The sequence below is a fragment of the Terrapene carolina genome, unplaced genomic scaffold, assembly GCF_002925995.2.
Source record: "Terrapene carolina triunguis isolate 2854851 unplaced genomic scaffold, T_m_triunguis-2.0 Scaffold35098, whole genome shotgun sequence".
Classification (NCBI taxonomy): Eukaryota; Metazoa; Chordata; order Testudines; family Emydidae; genus Terrapene; species Terrapene triunguis.
This window is the reverse complement of record NW_020699449.1, coordinates 8,414,313-8,433,795: the sequence shown is the minus strand read 5'-3', so window position 1 is coordinate 8,433,795 and position 19,483 is coordinate 8,414,313. Positions and strand designations below refer to the sequence as shown.

At 42.9% G+C, this 19,483-nt stretch overlaps 2 protein-coding genes across 2 annotated transcripts in view; one reads left to right on the top strand and one right to left on the bottom strand.

Annotated features, from left to right (window-relative positions):
- LOC112117242 (probable ATP-dependent RNA helicase DDX58) overlaps positions 1–4,254 on the top strand; it is a 33,927-nt gene extending 29,673 nt beyond the window's left edge. Inside the window, exons 17-18 of the mRNA XM_024215166.3 lie at positions 1,068–1,214; positions 3,168–4,254. Coding sequence (XP_024070934.2) covers positions 1,068–1,214; positions 3,168–3,473 — 453 coding nt within the window. The 3' untranslated portion in view covers positions 3,474–4,254. The remainder of the gene's footprint in view (positions 1–1,067; positions 1,215–3,167) is intronic.
- Positions 4,255–7,338: 3,084 nt separating this feature from the next.
- The window catches only part of ACO1 (aconitase 1), a 29,506-nt gene continuing 17,361 nt past the window's right edge, over positions 7,339–19,483 (bottom strand). Inside the window, exons 11-20 of the mRNA XM_029914345.1 lie at positions 19,050–19,185; positions 18,293–18,377; positions 15,331–15,487; positions 14,652–14,776; positions 13,865–13,969; positions 13,291–13,433; positions 11,583–11,730; positions 10,031–10,153; positions 8,552–8,737; positions 7,339–7,482 (exon numbers count right to left, since the gene is read on the bottom strand). Of these exons, the coding sequence (XP_029770205.1) occupies positions 7,369–7,482; positions 8,552–8,737; positions 10,031–10,153; positions 11,583–11,730; positions 13,291–13,433; positions 13,865–13,969; positions 14,652–14,776; positions 15,331–15,487; positions 18,293–18,377; positions 19,050–19,185 (1,322 nt within the window). The 3' untranslated portion in view covers positions 7,339–7,368. The remainder of the gene's footprint in view (positions 7,483–8,551; positions 8,738–10,030; positions 10,154–11,582; positions 11,731–13,290; positions 13,434–13,864; positions 13,970–14,651; positions 14,777–15,330; positions 15,488–18,292; positions 18,378–19,049; positions 19,186–19,483) is intronic.

Here is a 19,483-nt window from a genome sequence, read left to right as displayed (position 1 = left end):
CTGGGTCTACACTAGCAATGTCCTGTTTCAGTTGCAGTAGCCTTTGGCTACTGATTTCACAGCTCCCTGGAGCAGTGGATTCTGGGAGTTTCAAAGCACCACTAGTGAGCAGGTTGGGACTGTAGGGGGATGGCTCTTTGAATGGTTTGCATGATTATGCCATTCCCTTCCATCCTCACAGGCACTGGAATGGTGGTCAGGCGCGCTGCAAGGCAGCTAGTCCAGACAATATTTGACATTCACATACTCCCAGCATACTTATAAAGCCCGTGGTTTATCTCATACATCTTAGAACTGGAAAAGTCTCCAGGGTGGAGAAGGTCAGAGATGTGCTCTCCTTCATGCAAATTGTCCCAGTAGTGGTGTCTGGGCCAGACTCTTAGCTGGAGTCAATCCGCAAAGCTCTATCCACTTCAATGCCAAAATTAACTTTGACCATTTGTTTAACTGCAACTACCGCAGAGATGAAAAGCAGCAGGTGTCAAACATTGTCTGTGGGGCATGTGGCTTTACAGCAGATGAGGATCTGGGCCTATGAGATAGTATTGCATTGTAGTGAGCACTGTGATGTCAGCGCCTCGGGGCTCTGACATCACAAAAATCTGTCCTGAGCATGCTTGGAAGTAACTCCTCCCCCCCCCCCCCCCGATGCTCTTCACTCATCAGTGACCATCTCAGACAGGTGCTGGCTTCATATTTCTGCTAAAAAGAGACTTTGTTCAAGAATTGGATGTCAGGCTGCCCGTCATAGATGCATAAGAATTGCAGTAGAAGTGGAAAATACATGAGGATAACTGGAGTTTGCAATTCTGAAAAGAATAGGTGTGGGGTCCGTTGGGGAGAGTTTAGATCTGAGACTGAGTCACGTTTTCATAAGGAAGAGCAAAGAGGAGCTTGAATTCCACCACAACCATCATTTTCAGGACCAGGTCTACAGCTGGTATAAATCAGTATAGCTCCATTGACTTCACTGTCGCTATACAGATGGATATCAGCTGAGCCTCTGGCCCTCAGTGTTTCTTTGAAGATCATCATAATCCATTTGTTTCTAATGCTTTGGTTTATAGATAAATGACCTGCAAAACAAGGAAAAGACACTGCGAGATTCCAGAAAGAGAGAAATAAAACAAAAGCCCCTGGAGGGCAATAGACAGTTGCTCTGTGGGAAGTGCAGAGCATATGCCTGTAACACAGAAGACATCCGGATAATAGAGGTAAGCGTATAGCTTAGGAATCTGTGAATGTTATGCTGTGCAAATAGTTCGTTACCAGTTGAGCCTTACCAGTCCAATTTTAGGGTTACAGATGTGGTGGAAGTTAAAATGACCAGTTTGATGCAGAATGGGACATAGGAACTTTAGTAACATATCACACCTGTGATTCATCCTGTGGACAGTGCCAAATATTTCAATGAAAGGTGCAAGAATCAGTGTAATGGGCAATTATGGAATAACAGCCCATGGGAGAAACTCCTTCCTAAGCCCAGGTTGTTAACGTTTAATTTACACTCAGAGTGGTTTAGATTTTTTTTAATCCTACTTTATGTATGTTTATCCTCAATCATAATCCATTGGTTTGTAAATGTAGACAAACAGGAAATATCGATATCTAAACAAACCACCCACCTTTATAACCACACATGTTCATATTATACATCTACAATATACATGGTACCTGAATACTTAATGTAACGATGTTCACTTTCCACCCACAGGTTACTTTTAAAAAATCCTGCTAAGCTCTTTGCTGCAGGTTAGCACTGAGTTGATGATTTCCAGTGGCTGGTTATGCATTGTAGGGGGGAAAAAAATCCATTAACTGCATTACCTTTCAGTTTCATTGGCTTCCCCCTTGTTCTTCCATCATGACAGACGCTATATAGGAGTCCGTTATTTACTTTCTCTATACCATTCAATATTTTATATAGCCTTGTCATAGTATTGCCTTCTTCATCTCCTCGCTAAAATGAACAGTTGTGATCTTCTCAATCACTCCTCCTAAGGAAGTCTCTCTAGTCCTCAGATGAATTTCATCACCCATAGCAGAGCACAGCATTCCAGGAGAAGACTTATATCATTGCTTTATGAAGTAGCACTATCCTTTTCAGGATTATTTTCCTTCTCATTCCTTAGGTGGTGTAACGTTTGTTTTGCTTTTTTAGAACTGCTGCTGGGCATTATTCACACGTTTTCATGGGGCTGCCTATGTGACCCAAGGGTCTCAGTCATGCTCTGCTCCCACCCACTGAGGTTGGGGAAAGTCAGCTGGGCAGCTCTGCAATAGGAGAGCCTTTTCCTTGACATCAGGAAAATCTAAGCATTGATGTTGGGTTTCCCATACCTGGGGTATTTCATGTGCTGCAAACGGGTGGTTTCCAAGCTGTGCTCTGGCCGAGTCCCCACTGCTCGGTGACCTACTGCTCCTTGTTTAAAAAAACTCCCCACAACTGACTTGCAGTCTCACTTATGCCACCCAGCTGTACATGCTTTAGCACTAGGAAATCACAGATGGGCACTAGCTGTGTCTCGATTGTTTGTTCCAGTAGCAGAGAGGTGTGGGAGTAGGAAGCAGTAAGGAGAAGCAGGGTTCTGGCTCTGAACTTCCTGTCTCTCTGGTTCTGTAGGGGACTGACACCCCCCTCCCCCCAGTACCATAAAGGGGGAGCCTTGCAGCTGGAAACTCCCTGGAGTTTCCATCCAGCTCCCCAGCGAGGCAGTAACTGACATTAGGGACGATGGAACACAGTCCTTTAAAAATGATTCTTACCCTTGTAAGAACAGCTGTGCATTGTAGTACCACACAAGGAAAGATTTCATTGGAGATTTATAAGAGTCGACTCAAATACGTTTTCACAAACTCTTAGCTGAGACTTCACCAATCCTTGCAAATTGCATTTGGTTTTACAATTTTTGTGTGAGAGAGGGGATGAGTGACGTTATCATCTCCATTTTTTTTTGTAAGGGAATTTCCTTTTCCATAAGTGCTACTGCAACTCAAGCTGTTTTGTATAGTCGTTTACAATTTAAACCAAGTGACCCAAGGCAGAACTCCCTTGGTAGTTGTGTAAAATCAGCATATGAAGACCAACAAATGGAAATGTAAGACTTTAGAAATTATGATAAATTTCTGGTATTAAGTTGCATCTAATATTTTTACTGTCATTTTAGAAGTCTCACCACACCGTCTTAGGTGCCCTGTTTCGGGAACGTTTTCTAACAAAGCCTCACAAAAAACCAAGCCGCTATGACCACTTTGAGAAGAAATGTAAAATGTCCTGCCGAGACTCCAAGTGCCAACATGACTGGGGCATCACAGTGAGGTACAAGGCATTCGATGACCTCCCAGTGATCAAAATTGAAAGCTTTGTGGTGAAGGATATTACAACTGGGAAACTCGCAGTTTTCCGGAAATGGAGAGAGGTGGATTTCGCAATGAGGGAATTTGACATTAATGAAATGTCCAGCACAGAGTAACTAACAACTGGTTTATCACCGCCTTACTGGGTGAGCTATTTCAAGGTACACAAATGCATGTTCCTAACTCAAGTGTCAAATAGATTATATGCAGATTGGGCAAATGGCAGCACTTGTTTAAAGGGGGCTCTGCAGTCTTTCATTGGTAATTCTATTATTCTGAAGGTTACACCTTATTTTGTACTCAGAGTTCCAAGTGAATGAGGACTAATAACGCTCTAGGAATTACTGTATTTCATGCCATGGCTGAAAAGACTTTTTGCCCATTTTATCTAAACAGTCTGGCATTCTTAAATAACGAAGAGGGTGTATACGCATGTCACTCCAATAGACTACTTAGAGCACTCCCTAATTTGTATTCTGATGGCATGCTTAGTTAAGTCTTCACCTCTGCAAAATAGTTTGTGTAGTATGTGAAAAAACAAATTTGAATGCCTAATCAAACTTAGTAGCTAAAATGTGTAGATATTTAGGTAGAATTCTACAAGTGAACAGTTGAAGTTGCATGTTTTGCATTGATTGGATTTATCTGTTTTATTGCTATTTGTTCATGTTGCACTTTATGTAGCCTTAACTCATTAAATCTTAACATTCAATTTGCCTCCAGACATCATTTATGCTAGGATGTAGAGTTGTTTACAGGCAAAATACAAGGCAGATTGGTTCCCTCACAGTAAGGAACTGAAGTTAGATTTAAGAGATTCAACTTTCTGGATTTAGAGACTACGCTTGGTCCCTAATTTAGTATTTTGTGAGAAGAGCTGGATAATTTTGTTTTCAACTGAACAAACACTTTAGATTTTAAAAAAATCCGGTTCAGAAATGTTAGGCTTAACAAAATGAAGCCACTTACCTCCTCTGCAACTGCTGCTACTCAATCTCCTAGTGGGAGACAGGTCTAGCCAGAACGGATTTAAAGTCAAACCAAAATCTCCCATTTATACCTGCAAGAGGTTAGCTTCATCCCTCCCATTAGACAACTGAAATCCACTGTTTGTCTGTATCATAACAGACAAGGATAAACAGTTCCTTTGTTTTCAACTTAAGCAATTTACTTTAGGAGGAAAACTTTCTCCATAGTGGTGATTGGCAGCTGTTTAACAATCTGCACTAACTACTAATTAGCACAATAAATTTAAGTAGACAGTATTGCTCTGTTTTAATTCCTCATGAAAACAGATGCATTTAAATAAAATAACTTTAATGGAAGTGTGATTAGTAATCCATAATTAAAACAGTCTTTCTACAACCTGGCTGCTTCCTGCAGCAAAATTTGAAGTGTTAGTCAAATGCTCAAGTTCAATTTTCTATTTCCATTGTTACACCATTACTTTCCTGCTTTAGGAGTTTAGAAAGTTTCCATTAATAAAAGCCAGTGCGTTTCTTATACTTATGTGACAGTGCCCCCCATAAGGCTTCATGGAAATATGCTTATGAATGTATACTGAGATGTGTTATGTGGCATTAAAGGCTATGATCTATTGAATCTATTAATCCTATTTGTGTGCATGTATCACTTTTGTATTCAAAGTCATGAATATTGGCTGGGCACTGGCTTGATTTTTAAGTAGCCTTTGTAAAGCATTTGGTTAGCTTCTTAAGAAAGGAATGGGCAAATTAAGTGCCCAATCAAGAAGCACTTAATGGATCTTGGGAGGCTCCGATCCACAAGTCACCTACATGAGGACCTTCAAGGTAGCAGGTAAGCCATGGTTGCTGCCTGTAAAAACTAAGTCATGCATGGACATGTGACTCAAACACCATCTTGGAGCTGGACTTTGCATAGGAGAGAGGAGGGGGGGGGGTCTCCACCCACAAGAGTGTCTATTTAAGCCTGTGGGAGACCCCTCCATTTTGTTTTCAGATGGCTAAAGAGTGAGCCTCTCCATCCCCAAGGATACCTGAAAGAAACTGGAACAAAGGACAGTAAGTACAGGGGGTAGGGTGACCAGACAGCAAATGTGAAAAATCAGGATGCGGTGGGGGGGGGGGGGGGAATAGGAGCCTATATAAGAGAGACCCAAAAATCGAGACTGTCCCTATAAAATTGGGACATCTGGTCACCCTAACGGGGTGTGAGTGATTGCTGGACCCAGACTAGAAGGAGACTAATCTGTAAAAGGAAGCTTACTTGAATTCCTCTGAGGGTGAGGTTTTTATCTGTATTCCATTTTCATAGTGTATTAGAGTCAGACTTGTGTGTTTTATTTTATTTTACTTGGTAATTCACTTTGTTCTGTCTGTTACTACTTGGAACCACTTAAATCCTACTTTCTGATTTAATAAAATCACTTTTTTTTTTACTTATTAATTAACCCAGAGTATGTATTAATAGCTGGGGGGGGCAAACAGCTGTGCATAACTCTGTTATAGAGAGCACTCAATTTGAGTTTACCCTATATAAGTCTTATACAGGGTAAAACAGATTTATTTAGGGTTTGGACCCCATTGGGAGTTGGGCATCTGAGTGTTAAAGACAGGAACACTTCTTAAGCTGCTTTCAGTTAAGTCTGCAGCTTTGGGGCACATGGTTCAGCCCCTGGATCTGTGTTGGAGCAGACTGGTGTGTCTGGCTCAACAAGACAGGGCGCTGGAGTCCCAAGCTGGCAGGGAAAGCAGGCGCAGAAGTAGTCTCGGCACATCAGTTGGCGGTTCCCAAGGGGGTTTCTGTGATCCAACCCGTCACAACTTACTTCTGCCAATCTTTGTTACTACAAAGTTAGAAATTGTACTACACTAAAGCACACTAGCAGGGTCCATGCAGACAAACTAGTGCATGTTACCCCACCATGAAGACAAGCCCAAAGATGTTCTAATTCAAATAAGAGGTTATAGGCTTGATGCAGGTGGTCACAACAGTCCCTCATTATGGCTTTAAAAATCTATGAAAGTGTCCCCTCCCCCTGCTGAGTAGTTAAATGGTAATAAATCAGGAGCCTCTTTAGTAACACTGACAGTTTTGGAAGCCACTGCAACCAGTGTGTATGCAGTGAGGTCTCATGAGTTCATGTGTAGGTATTAGACACTTATTTAGAACCAAAACGTGGAATCTTCAAAGAGTCAAACAATATTCTTCTAGCAATATTAGCATTACAAAATATTGCAGTATTTCTGTAATAGCAGTAGTTACTACTTACCTGTAAGTTTTTTTTATAGGTTGGATGTTTATCACTGAAGAAACACATACTATTGCCTTATTGCTGAAAATAAATCAGAATGCAAAGAAAGTCCAATGCTATGGTCAAACTTTTTTGAAAATAGATTTTAATCTCTTAGAAATTTGTCCCCCAAAAGGTCCACTGTCACAACGAAACCTAGTGCTTAGAGAAGATGTTATTAAAGAAAGATAATTCACATTTTGTAATTAAGAGCGAGCTAAGCAATTTACTAATTTCAGCATTAGCCTCTCAGAGAGGGATTCTGATCAAATGCTGCTTAAATAGGAAAGAGCCAACCTCTGACACTTAATCCAGATGGGGGGCGGGGGGGGAGTTAAAATCCCAGTGTACCCTGTCAGTTTCTGGGAAACTGAAATGAGTACAATACTGTATCGGACTGACAGGTGTCATCAAACTAAATGCACCGTGTACAAATCACCACTTGTTACAGAACAGGCTTTGGCAGTGTTTACAGATCCACTTTCTGCATCGCCCCATACTAGAATAGTCAGCCTAGTCACCATACAAAAAATACAGGTATTTAATTGGGAAAAATAAATGATTGTGTCAGGAAACTGAACACATTCTACCTTTGTAAACAAGCCCCTGGGGACTACAGTCCACAAGGAAACAACTGATTTCATGGTTTAGACTTCTAAGTTCCGTGATTATTGGGCATTCTCATGTGGCCATCAAAGGCTGGTTTCTAACTGGACAGTTGCTTGCTGTTGCTTTAATTAGGACGCCATTTTACGGATCATGTAGTTCAGGATGCCACCATTGCGGAAATAAGTGAGCTCCACATCCGTGTCAAACCTCATGATGGCGTGGAAGGTTTTCCCTGTATCCAGCTGTGGGGATTAGAGAGAGACCATTAACCGAGTCCATCCTGCTATTTGAATGACTAAGTTCTGCAGGTGTGCCAAGTGCAACAGGATCTGGAAACCATGCTGTAGCAATAACAAACATTAAGTGACCAGTAATGTGCAGAAGTGCCAGTCAGATCAGTGGTCTACCTAATCCAGTATCTTATCTGACTGTGGTCAGAGCCAGATACAAAACCCAGTAACTCAGGTATGGAATAACTTATCTCCAGATAAAATTTCTACCTGAATCTAGTAAAAAATGGCTTACTTGTGTCTTGAAGCATGAAAGTTTGTATCCCTTAAAGTGGGTAACTCTTCATGCTTTTATTGTCTAAATACAACTATTTACTGAAGCCAAGAGTTTAGAAACATTAATGTGGCAAAAATATTAATTTCATTAACTTTTTTGCAGCCTCATTTTCTGTGGTGTTGGCACAGAGAGGATAGGGAACCAGGAAAAAAGGTTAATCACTGTTTCTATACTAAAAACTATCCAAGCTAAGCATTTCAAGGAGGTGCACACATTGTGGATTAAGATAGATAGATATAGTTTCAAATGCATTAAGTGATGCACTGGGATTTGTAGTTCTTCCCTTGGAGTATTTTTTTTTTTTTAATTTATACTTATACATAACTAGACTTATTATTGACTACTTTGAACTCTACACTATGGCAAAAGTGGTAGGGCCTTTTCCGAAATCTCATCTAAAAACATGCTCACCATTTGTTTGGCCCTAGTGTATTAATGCTCACAGTTTAGCTATATGTTGCTATTACATGGCACTGACTGTATTGTGCAAAGTATACAATTTATATGGGTGGAGGAAGTCGAACTTAAGATTCAGTAGACTGCATCAGTATTGAGTAGTTGCAATGAAGTACACTTTATGGATTTCATTCTTTGCCACATAGTCTCTCTACGAAGGTGTCACCCACACAACAAGCTTTACACCATAGCAGGGGCTGGACCAAGAATACTGGAAGGTGAGAGAGTGAGTTGGAGCTGCTAACTCAAGGGTGCTTTTGAAAATCCAACCCACAGGGTCCTGATTACCTTGATCTGGACTTTCATCCTTGGTGCAAGTTCTTCAGGAATGACAATTGTGTAACGTTCCCGTCCTGTGAGACCTAGACTCTCAGCATCCTCTCCAGGCAGATACTGCAGGGGAATCACGCCCATTCCTACCAGGTTACTGCGGTGGATACGCTCATAGCTCTCGGCAAGAATAGCTTTAATTCCCTGGGAAATGCAAACAGATTCAGCTGTGTTTACTGTAGATTTAGAATAGCTTCTCTATATAGGCAGTTGGGAAAATTCTCCTTATTACCATACAGTAGAGTTATAGGCAGAGATTTGCAAAAGTGACTAGTGATTGTGTGTTCCAACCACCACCAAGCGGCCTCATTTTCAGAAAGTGCTCCTTTAAAGGTATTGTATATTGGGGCCTTGAAAACCTTGGCCATGTTGTCTTTTAGAAAGGGGAGAAATAAAGACTCATAGCGCACACACGGGCAGCCTGAGTAGGCTTGTGCCCTGGGCCCATGACCTCTGTTCTGTGCATAGATGTTGGTTTATAGCATGCTCCTGTCTCCACTACTAAGTGCCGCACTGTTAACAGCAGTCACACCATTGATCGTATGTAGTACAGCGATCCCTTTAACTCCCAGTTTCAACAGAAACTTTTATTCAAACCCAGCCTCTTGGAAAAAGTGCAAGTGTGGGAAATGTAACAAAGCCCCATCCTACTCCATTGAAGCTAAGAACAAGACTCCATTGGGTAGTGAAATCAGGGCTCTTCTTTCCAAAATGTATTATTTATATATGAACAGCACATAGGAGCCCCCCTCACTAACTGCATCCTGTCAGCGTTTGGTACCGTGCAGCCACAGAACAAAGAGTTCTAAAGTCCAGGTAAATAAGTAACAGTTACAAGTTCGGCCCCTTTTTGGTTGGAGTGTCATGCACAAACCAACACAATCATACTCGAGCTTGGGGGAATAATTTGCAAACCACCTGTAGTAGGCAATCTACTGCTTTTGGTGGGTGGTTACTTGTAGAGTGGTGTTGGTCATCTCAGTTGTATGCTATTGCTTTTGCGATAGCAAGTCCTGTTTAAGAGTGTGAAACTTACCTGTTTACTAGGTAAGTATGAATTTCCTTAGGAGGGATAACTGGCTTCTCTAGTATATAGCTCTTGTTGTGGGCTACAACACTGCCGGTATTGCAAAGGCTCTGCTGTGCATATAACTGTTCGCTTTGTTCTCAAAGGCAAATCAGTTTTCCCAGCAGCAGCCCCTTCTTAACCAGCATAGGCAATAGTCTGAATTCTCCTTTCATTTGGTCTCTCAGTGATTGATAGTAACATTCTACTTGGAGTTACAGACAGACACTCCTTGGAATATTCCTTATGAATTTACACTCTTCACCTTCGAGGGGGAGTTTAGGCACAGGATACTCACAAGCATCTAGGAGAAGTGAACAATGAAGGGTGGTTCTAACTTCTCCACTTCCATTTATTACAGAGTCACTCACCAGTAGAAAAGGGCCCTTTGCTGCCCAGTCCCTCGAGCTTCCTGAGCCATACTCCTTGCCAGTCAGCACGATGAGGGGATGGCCTGCCTGCTTGTACCTCTCAGCTGCATCAAACACATCCAGCTGGAAGGAATACCAGATCCATTAGATGCCTTGTAGGGACACCGCTATGTCTGAAGTAAAGAGCTCTGCTGCTTCCAAGTCTACCAGAAGGGGGCTCTACGAACTTTTCCTTCCATAATCACACACATGCAAAATACCACCATTCAGCCTAGAGCAATAGAGCTAGCCTACACCACCATGAAAGTGTGCTTTGTTCAGAACGGGAGTGGACACAGATGTAGAACAACATCGTCGTGTGAAATAGCTCTAGCGGGTCAGTTAAGACAGAGTGTTGGCCATTTACAGCACTGCCAGTATCACTTGTGCACCCCAGCCCAAGTTATACTGCGTGTTCTCGCTTCACTGGTGCCCAGAAGAGCACAGGTGCTACGGGCAGAGCTGCAAATAGCCATTAATAGCAGAGGATGTATTTTTATGTTGGGATGAGAGCTGGCAAAGACTGCATGTCTACACACCCATGTGGTTAGATTTCTCTCTCTCTCTCTCTCTGTTGTCTCTCTCTAGAGAGAACATAAGAACGGCCCTACTGGGTCAGACCAAAAGTCCATCCGGCCCAGTATCCTGTCTACCGACAGTGGCCAATGCCAGGTGCCCCAGAGGAAGTGAACCTAACAGGCAATGATCAAGTGATCTCTCTCCTGCCATCCATCTCCACCCTCTGACAAACAGAGGCTAGGGACACCCTTCCTTACCCATCCTGGCCAATAGCCATTAATGGACTTAACCTGCATGAATTTATCCAGTTCTCTTTTAAACGTGGTTATAGAGATCTCTAGAAATATACATCTAGCTATATAAATATATAGAGAGAGGTTATATATAGATCTGTAGAGCCTCAGAGTTATGAACTGACCCGTGAACCACACGCATCTCATTTGGAACCAGAAGTATGCAATCAGGCAGCAGCAGAGATTAAAAAAACTAAATACAGCACAGTGTTAAACATAAAACAGTAAAGGGAAAGTTTCAAAAAATTTGACAAGGTAAGAACTGGTTGTGTGCTTGTTTCATTTAAAGTAGGATGGCTAAAAGCAGCATTTTTCTTCTGCATAGTACAGTTTCAAAGCTGTATTAAGTCAATCTTTTGTTCAGAATGATGAATGTCCATTCCTAAAGTGTTCATAACTCTGAGGGTTCTACTGCATAGATATTGCTACACACAATATATAGACAGATACAGAATTATAAATCGATAAAGATGTATGCTCTAGAGAAAGCTCTCATATTTTAAAGGGACAGATTCTCAGTAAGTCAACATAGTTCCACTGAAGTCAGTGGTGATACATCAGCGGACACTAGATGAGGATCTGACCCCAAAAAACTAGGAAATAGCCCCCCAGCCATCTTAAACCCAAAGTAAGTACTGCAGGCAAACTAGCTAGGTGCCCTGAGGTAGGCAACCCCAGTGTGGGTCAAGTAGTGTACTCACTGTTTCTCCAGAAGGGAAGTGGATGGTCTGGGGTGCCTGCTTATTGATGAATTTGTTTGACAAGCGAATGTTTGCAAACGTTCCTCTGACCATGACAGCGTCGTTACCTCGGCGGGAGCCGTAAGAGTTGAACTCTCTAGGAGTCAAGCTATTAGAAAAAAGAGACACTGATGTTTATTTTTACACTGAAGTGGCTGCACGAAATAAGATGTGAAGAGGCATCTCTGAAGCTAGAGCTAGTCATCTTTTTAACTTGGTTTGAAAGCGCTCTCCAGCACTCACATGGTCCCCAGCAGTGTAGTATAGAACCAGTTCCCAGTTCATTATTTCTATTTCAACATCGTTCTTACCAGCCCACTGTAGCGCAAGCATGTAACCTGGACCTAGCCAGAGAGGCTGCCAAAGCATTGTTACCCCAAGCAACACCTGAGCAGTGCTACAATAATAGGAACCAGGCTGCATTTAGTCACAAGAACCAATAGCAATCCCTTCCGATTAGCTGCTACTTAATCACTACCACCGCTTACTTCTGTTGCTATAGGACCTACAGACCAGAGCCCCATTATGCAAGGCATTGTTCGAATCAGTAGAACGTGAGCTCTTTGGGGCAGGCTAACCGATACATAGGGGAAAAGGTAACAGTAAGGGTGGGTGTACAAGGGAATATTAATTTATACAGAGAGCATAAGAGTTATACATGACCCCCAAAGAAACACACCCAGGTCTCCTTCTACCTGAGCCAGTAACAGAGATGCATAGCATAGAGCAGGGCTGTTTGTACTGGGATCCATCCAAAGTGTTACTTTAACATACTATATTTGTTTTGCAACTTGTGTATGGGACTTTAGACTTTCAAGCCAATTGACATCAATGGGACTTGCACCCATGAAGCAAGAATAATTTGCATTCAGTAACCTCTGGTACATTAGCACATTTCATTAAAAAAACCTGTTGAAAGGCTTTTGTTACAAAAGCCATGATTTTTTTTTAAAAAAGTATACTTGTAGTTTTCAGAAATAAAACTCGTGCCGCTCAGAGAGATGGACTAGGGATCAGAGGCACAACACGGTGCACGGAACAGAACAGGGAGTCAGGCCTGAGAGAAGATTCCAACTTTAGCCCAAGGCCTGGCAGACAAAATCCCAGACCTCCCATATAACAGTAAAGCAAGAGCACCCTGTTCTCAAGCCTGTGCCAGTGGCAGCAGCTACTCTGACCAAGGAAGATCTGAACTCAAGAGCTTCTGTAGCTCAGGATGTCCTAGTCTGACCAATGAAGGAGTCCTATATTATAGAGGAAATGTGTTTAGAGTCAAATCTTGGTCCCACCGAAATCTATGAAAGTTTTGGTGTTGACTTTAATGGAACCAAGATTTGGCTGGATTATGTGGAAGGGAAATGGCTCCCTATTATCTCTGCACTGGCTGACCCAGCTCATACTGTAGCGTGAAGCAAAAAAGTCAAGAGAGGACGTGAGGTGAGAGTTGCTCACTTGCCATGTGATCCTAGGAAGGCAGCTGCTCCGGAGAGTAGAAGGAGCAGCTCTTTCTGAAGAGCTCCTGACAGGTGCAAACAGCAGGGTGGGAAGGCACGTGAATTTCAACCCTCTGACACGCACAGTACAATCATTGAACCACAGAGCAAGAGGGGGGAAGGAGCAAAAAGGGGGTGTACGAGAAGGAAAATATAAAGCATTTAACTTGACTTACCTTCTGCTGGTTAAATAACGAGCAGCAGGGCTGTTCCTTGCTATATTCCCAGCTGGAGATATGTGGTCAGTTGTTACAGAATCTCCCAAATTTAAGAGCACATAGGCATCAACTATGGATTTAGGGGGCTGAAGCTCCAAAGTCTAGCAAGCAAACAAAATGCAATATCAATATAATCATTCTTATATAAATAAATTAAATCAAAGAACGAAAGTGACCCGGAATTTGTTGAGTTGGTTGAAAAGGGTGGGTGGTGCACTAAAAGGTAGCTAAACTAACCAGTCAAAAAAAAAAAAAATCCACCCATTCTTCAAACAAATCCTCACCCTCTGAATATTCATTAGTTATGTTGGAGGATTTTTTTTTTGGATCTAAGCTATTTTTGAATGGGAAAAGATCACACTGAGGGAATTTGGCCCAGTTACGCAGGTGGAAGTCTGGAATAGCTTATCACATCAGTGGATTACTCCAACTATACACCATTTTAACAGGAGAATTTGGCCCTGAATATAGTGTAACTGCCCTGGAAGTGAACAGAAAATCCTTTGGAAAGGAGAAAAAAAAATGTACCTACCAGGTTCTCAAAGAAAGGGGGTGATTTAATGTATGTAGATTTGGGATTCCAAGTATATAGTGTATCTGATGGCGCATCTAAGGCATTCCAGGATTCATTTACTGTCTGAAAAACAGAAACACACATGAAATTTTTCAGAAGAATCTGTCTTATTATCTATCCCTTTCTTAATGATTCCCAACGTTCTGTTTGCTTTTTTGACTGCTGCTGCACATTGATTGGATGGTTTCAGAGAACTATCCACAATGGCTCCAAGATCTCTTTCTTGAGTGGTAACAGCTAATTTAGACCCCATCGTTTCATATGTATAGTTGGGATCATGTTTTCCAATGTACATTACTTTGCATTTATCAACACTGAATTTCATCAGCCATTTTCTTGCCCAGTCACCCAGTTTTGAGAGATCCTTTTGTAGCTTTTTGCAGTCTGCCTGGGACTTAACTATCTTGAGAAGTTTTATATCATCTGCAAATTTTGCCACCTCACTGTTTACCCCTTTTTCCAGATCATTTATCAATATGTTGAATAGGACTGGTCCCAGTACAGACCCGTTGTGGACACCACTATTTACCTCTCTCCATTCTGAAAACTGACCATTTATTCCTACCTTTTGTTTCCTATCTTTTAACCAGTTACCAATCCATGAAAGGACCTTCCTTCTTATCCCATGACAGCTTACTTTGCTTCATTACTTCATTATCAGAAAGACGTTACTAAACAGCTGCAGAAGCTCTTCTTGCTGAAGTACAAAAGTCAGTTAATGCAGTACACTAGGCAACTGAGTCACCTCTATTTTCTGGTAGACTTCTTTAAACATCCCTGGAATGACGTACTGCTGTTCCACGGCCTGGATCTCGTCTCTTGTTGGCCAGAGGTCTTTTAGGAAAATTTCCTTCCCTTCTGCATTTACTCCTATAAGAAACCACACACACTTAAGAGTTTGTGTACAAACATTCCACCTGGAAAAAGTGATCCGATTTCTGTGTGCTGTCCACTCCCACTATTCTCTGCTGTACTCCAGCACTCCGGGATCGTGCTGCCTTTGCTTTCTAGCCTGGCTTTGAGCCGGTGGACTGGGATCTCGTGGAAGCTGATGATGATATTGTCAGGGTGAACTCCCATTGGTATTTTCTGGTAGGGCTGCCAGGAGATGCTGTGCAAAGCAGGTGTCCTTCAGGTCTGCCTTGCCATGCCCCACCGAGCCTGCAGAGGCACAGCACCCAATATTCCCCTGAAGGAGCTTCCCTAGGTTCAGACTATTGGTGCTATTAACACACTTCTCCTCCACGTGCGCTTAGTGGCCACGATTGATCCAACACCTGCTTGTCTTGCATCTCATATGCACCTCACTGGGCTCCTCCCAAACCAATACATAAGCGATGCTCCCTCTGGACTCTTCACTTAATATCAGTTGAATTGACTGAAAAATAGTGGGGGAGAGGGAAGAAATCCCAGCAGTTTCTTACCTAAAGGTTCTATCTCAAAGTCAATCCTTATGGTCCCCGCGATAGCATAGGCTATTACCAGTGGCGGGGAGGCAAGGTAGTTGGCACGAGTATTGGGATGGATGCGACCCTCAAAATTCCTGTTTCCGGACAACACGCCCACCGCTATGAGGTCTCCCTGCAAGACAGTGGTAGAGACAAGTGAACACAAGCAGCAGAAAGTCAAGGGCCTTCTGGCTCAAATGTATTCGGAATGGCTGTACGGTTAGAGTCAGAGGAAAGAACAACGGAAAGGAAAGCCTTCTGGGATTGTATATGATTGAGGCTACGTTTTAGTCACTGGTATTTTTAGTAAAAGTCATAGACAGGTCATGGGATTGGGGGACAGGGCAGCTAGCAAACAGCACGATACAGCTTAGAACAGCATGCAACAGAGCAGTTTACGTAATTAAACTGCAGGAGAATGGCTGAATGGTGGCACATGGTCTGTGTAGCCGGGGAGCACTCCTGCCAGAGGGACCGGCACTGACCAGAAGGCATCAGGACCTACATTTTGTGGCTATCCCAGCAGGCAGTACTGCCACCAGCACAAGGGATAGCTCAGTGGTTTGAGCATTGGCCTGCTAGACCCAGGGTTGTGAGTTCAATCCTTGAGGGGGCAACTTAGGGATCTGGAGCAAAATCAGTACTTGGTCCTGCTAGTGAAGGCAGGGGGCTGGACTCGATGACCTTTGAAGGTCCCTTCCAGTTCTAGGAGATGGGATATCTCCATAATTCTACTCTGAGGAAATGGCTCAGCACCACCTGCTAAATTACCAACACCACATTGTCTCTGTCCTGTATTACCCTGAAGGCAGGGACCATCTGTTTGTTCTGTGTTTGTACAGGACTTAGGAGCCCCAGTCCCGGACCGCAATCCAAATAATCATCAAAATGGTCCTTTCTGGCGTTGATATCTAGGCTTGTTCCTGAAGTACTGAAGTGTTCCTTGGAGGTCTTCCATCCAAACCCTGAACCAACCCAACACACTAAGGCCTGGGCTACACTAGGGGGGAGGATCGACCTAAGATACGCAACTTCAGCTACGAGAATAGTGTAACTGAAGTAGATGTATCTTAGTTCGACTTACCTCCCGTCCTCACGGCCGATTGCCGCGGCTCCCCCGTCGACTTTGCTTCCGCCTCTCGCCGAGCTGGAGTTCAGCAGTCGACGGGAGAGCGATCGGGGATCGATTTATCATGTCTACACTACACACGATAAATCGATCCCTGATAGATTGATCGCTACCCGCCGATCCGACGAGTAGTGTAGACGTAGCCTAATATTAGCCTGCAAGAGGTCTGGCTACAAACCACCTCGATAGCCTCACAGACAGCCACTGAATGAATTAATATCATTACAGTATCGCTGAATGAGAGATTCAAAGATTGGGCCACATACAAAGCAATACCAGCTTACACTGCTCCACTGACTTTTATTAAAGACCTACAAATATATTCATACCAGTGGCCTGACATTGTTTGTTACTCACAGCAGGGAATAAACAGAAGCTTATTTTGACAGGGAAAAAAAATGTTTTACACACAGAAATCCTTCCATAAGCTTCTTAAACATGCAAGTCAAAGACATCACAACCACAAACAAACAAGCTCATCACCACACAGTTGTGAAACTGGTTAACATTAAAGACTGCAAAACCTGGCTAAGAGATGACCTCTGAATCCCAGGGCAAAGCTACATTTTGAACAGGAAAACACAATAAAATAGAATCTTGCTATGTAGCCCTCAGCTATTCTGAAGGGTCTCCTTTCCCACAGGGTGAGCAGAAAACCCTCTCTGCCTCTCCAAAACACAGGCTTCACTTTGGTTTTTTCCCTGTTAATGCCCTTGGGTTACGAGAAAATGCATGTAGGAAACATAAGTTTTGACCCTGCTATCAAATTCTGAGCTTCGGCTGAGAAGAGATTGCCAGTCAAGTGAAGATGCCTGGTTCTGGCACAGAAACATTCCTATGAGGAGACAATTTTAGAGACCCAGCCCCTTTTCACCTGTGATCTATTCAAGATTTTAAGCTAGAGGCCAGATTCAGTCCTGGTATAGACTGACTGGAACAACCCTGCAGTTGATGCATTTGCACCCTCTTACAATGGGGTTATATTTGGTCCGAAGTCTCTAGTGGTCAAAGGGGAGAGAAGTGCTTCCAGACTCCCTTGAGATGACTGAAGGCTCGGTTTTCAAAGGTGGGTAGTGATTCTGGGTGCTCTACTTCAAAGGGCCTGCTTTTCCGAGGACAGGCGCTCAGCACTCCTAGAAGTGAAACCAGGCCCCTTTTAAAAAGGTATCTCAAGTTGACCACCCAAAAACTGAAGCACCCAAAACCACTAGTCACGATTGAAAACGTAGGCCTCTCTCTCCACAAATCCAGCCAGACAGACCCATTTATAAACAGAATCAGAGTCATTTGGGTGGGGGATATTATTCCAGGGGGCTACATTTGTTCCATTTCCAGACACCCATTCACTCTTTAATTAGACAGAAAGCTACACTGCATTAAAACAAGGACATCCCAACTAACGAGCATTTTCCCTTTTATAAAGCTGGCTTCTACAGAATTTCCAATGATGATGGTAGAACTTCATTCGCACTCAGCGACTGGTTGCCTTGCAAGCAGATAGAACTCTACATTCCCCACTGCCGACCAGAGAGCTTCTTGTGGGGATCACCATCCTGAGGTTTTCTAAGGCTGCACCACAGGATGATTTAAGTAGGCTCTCCTGCTCTTGCTGCAGCTTGCCATTTTGTTTGCCGGGAGCAAGTTCTCATCTGAGTTTAAGTATCACAGCCCTCTCCTGCATGGATCACCTTGGCAACAAACCTTCGAGATGTACCTCAATCTCTTGACCAAGAGAAATAAATACGTGATTTTGTCTCTGAAAGACCACGAGTATTCCATGCTGCAGAAGATTTAATAGCAGCTGAGTACCTGAGTGATGGCTTCTGCAACAGCCTCTGGTAGAGGTCCACTGTTCCCAATGCAGGTCATACACCCGTAACCCACCACTTCAAACCTAGAGGCAGTATTAAATATATTAGCGAACACAAGATAGATATTAATTACTTATTGATAAAGCAAACGATCGGGCAATTTCCACTTTGAGGAAATGTGTTACAACACAAGCTATTCAATATCGTTTTCTCCTCAGAAAACTGTCTGTGATGGTCATTTGCATTCTTTTGCTGCTTCTAAAAAAAAAAAAAAAGGTGTATATAGATAGGTGCATAAATTTGTGCACCTAACTTGCACACACAATTGCGATGAGTACAATGTTTTGCATGCAAACAGTCATTAGTGCATGTGATTGCAACGATGCATACTGGAGACCATATGTTTATCATCAGCCAAGGCTTAGGACAAATTCCTGACCTAGAAGTCTTAAGTGAGATACTCGTTTAGAACAATTACATTTAAGAAATAAGCCATTCCCTTGCCGAACAACAAGTAGCCTTTAGTGAAATAAAAGGCTCCAATAGCCAGCTGAGCAAATGGCGCGGGCTGGGTTACACAGTCGAGAATCTAGCCCGAAGGGCTCAGCTATGGCTTTCAAACTGTGGACACCCATCATTGTCTTATGGTCCATCACTTGCTGCAAATGCTTTGCTTGCCCAGTCATTACATTTGCCAAGGATGATGGGAAATAGGCAGCAACGAGCCTTGAGACTACAATGAAATCCCCTCTTACCCTAGCTGAGCAAGGTAAGGCATAACTCCACTCTCCCTCAGATAGTAAGTGACAACCCCACTGCCTGGAGACAAGCTGGTTTTAATGTATGGCTTCACAGTCAGACCGGCATCAACAGCTTTCTTTGCAAGCAATCCTGCAAAACACAAAGGGCACCTGTGATTGTTCTTGGCAATGGCACAATCCACCTTAAAAAACAACACCACAAAAAAATCGTCTGATGGCTTCCTTGAATAGCTTGAAACAGAAGAGATTCTATTTCCGCCATTTGACTGTTTTGAATCAGCAACCCGTGTGCTTAAGTTCCATGACTCCAAATGCTTTGATGAACTGTGGTACTGGTTTCTTTCATTTTCCATGGAAAGCTGTGTGCAGCTACATTCAAAGACACACACACACACACACACACACACACACACACACACACACACACA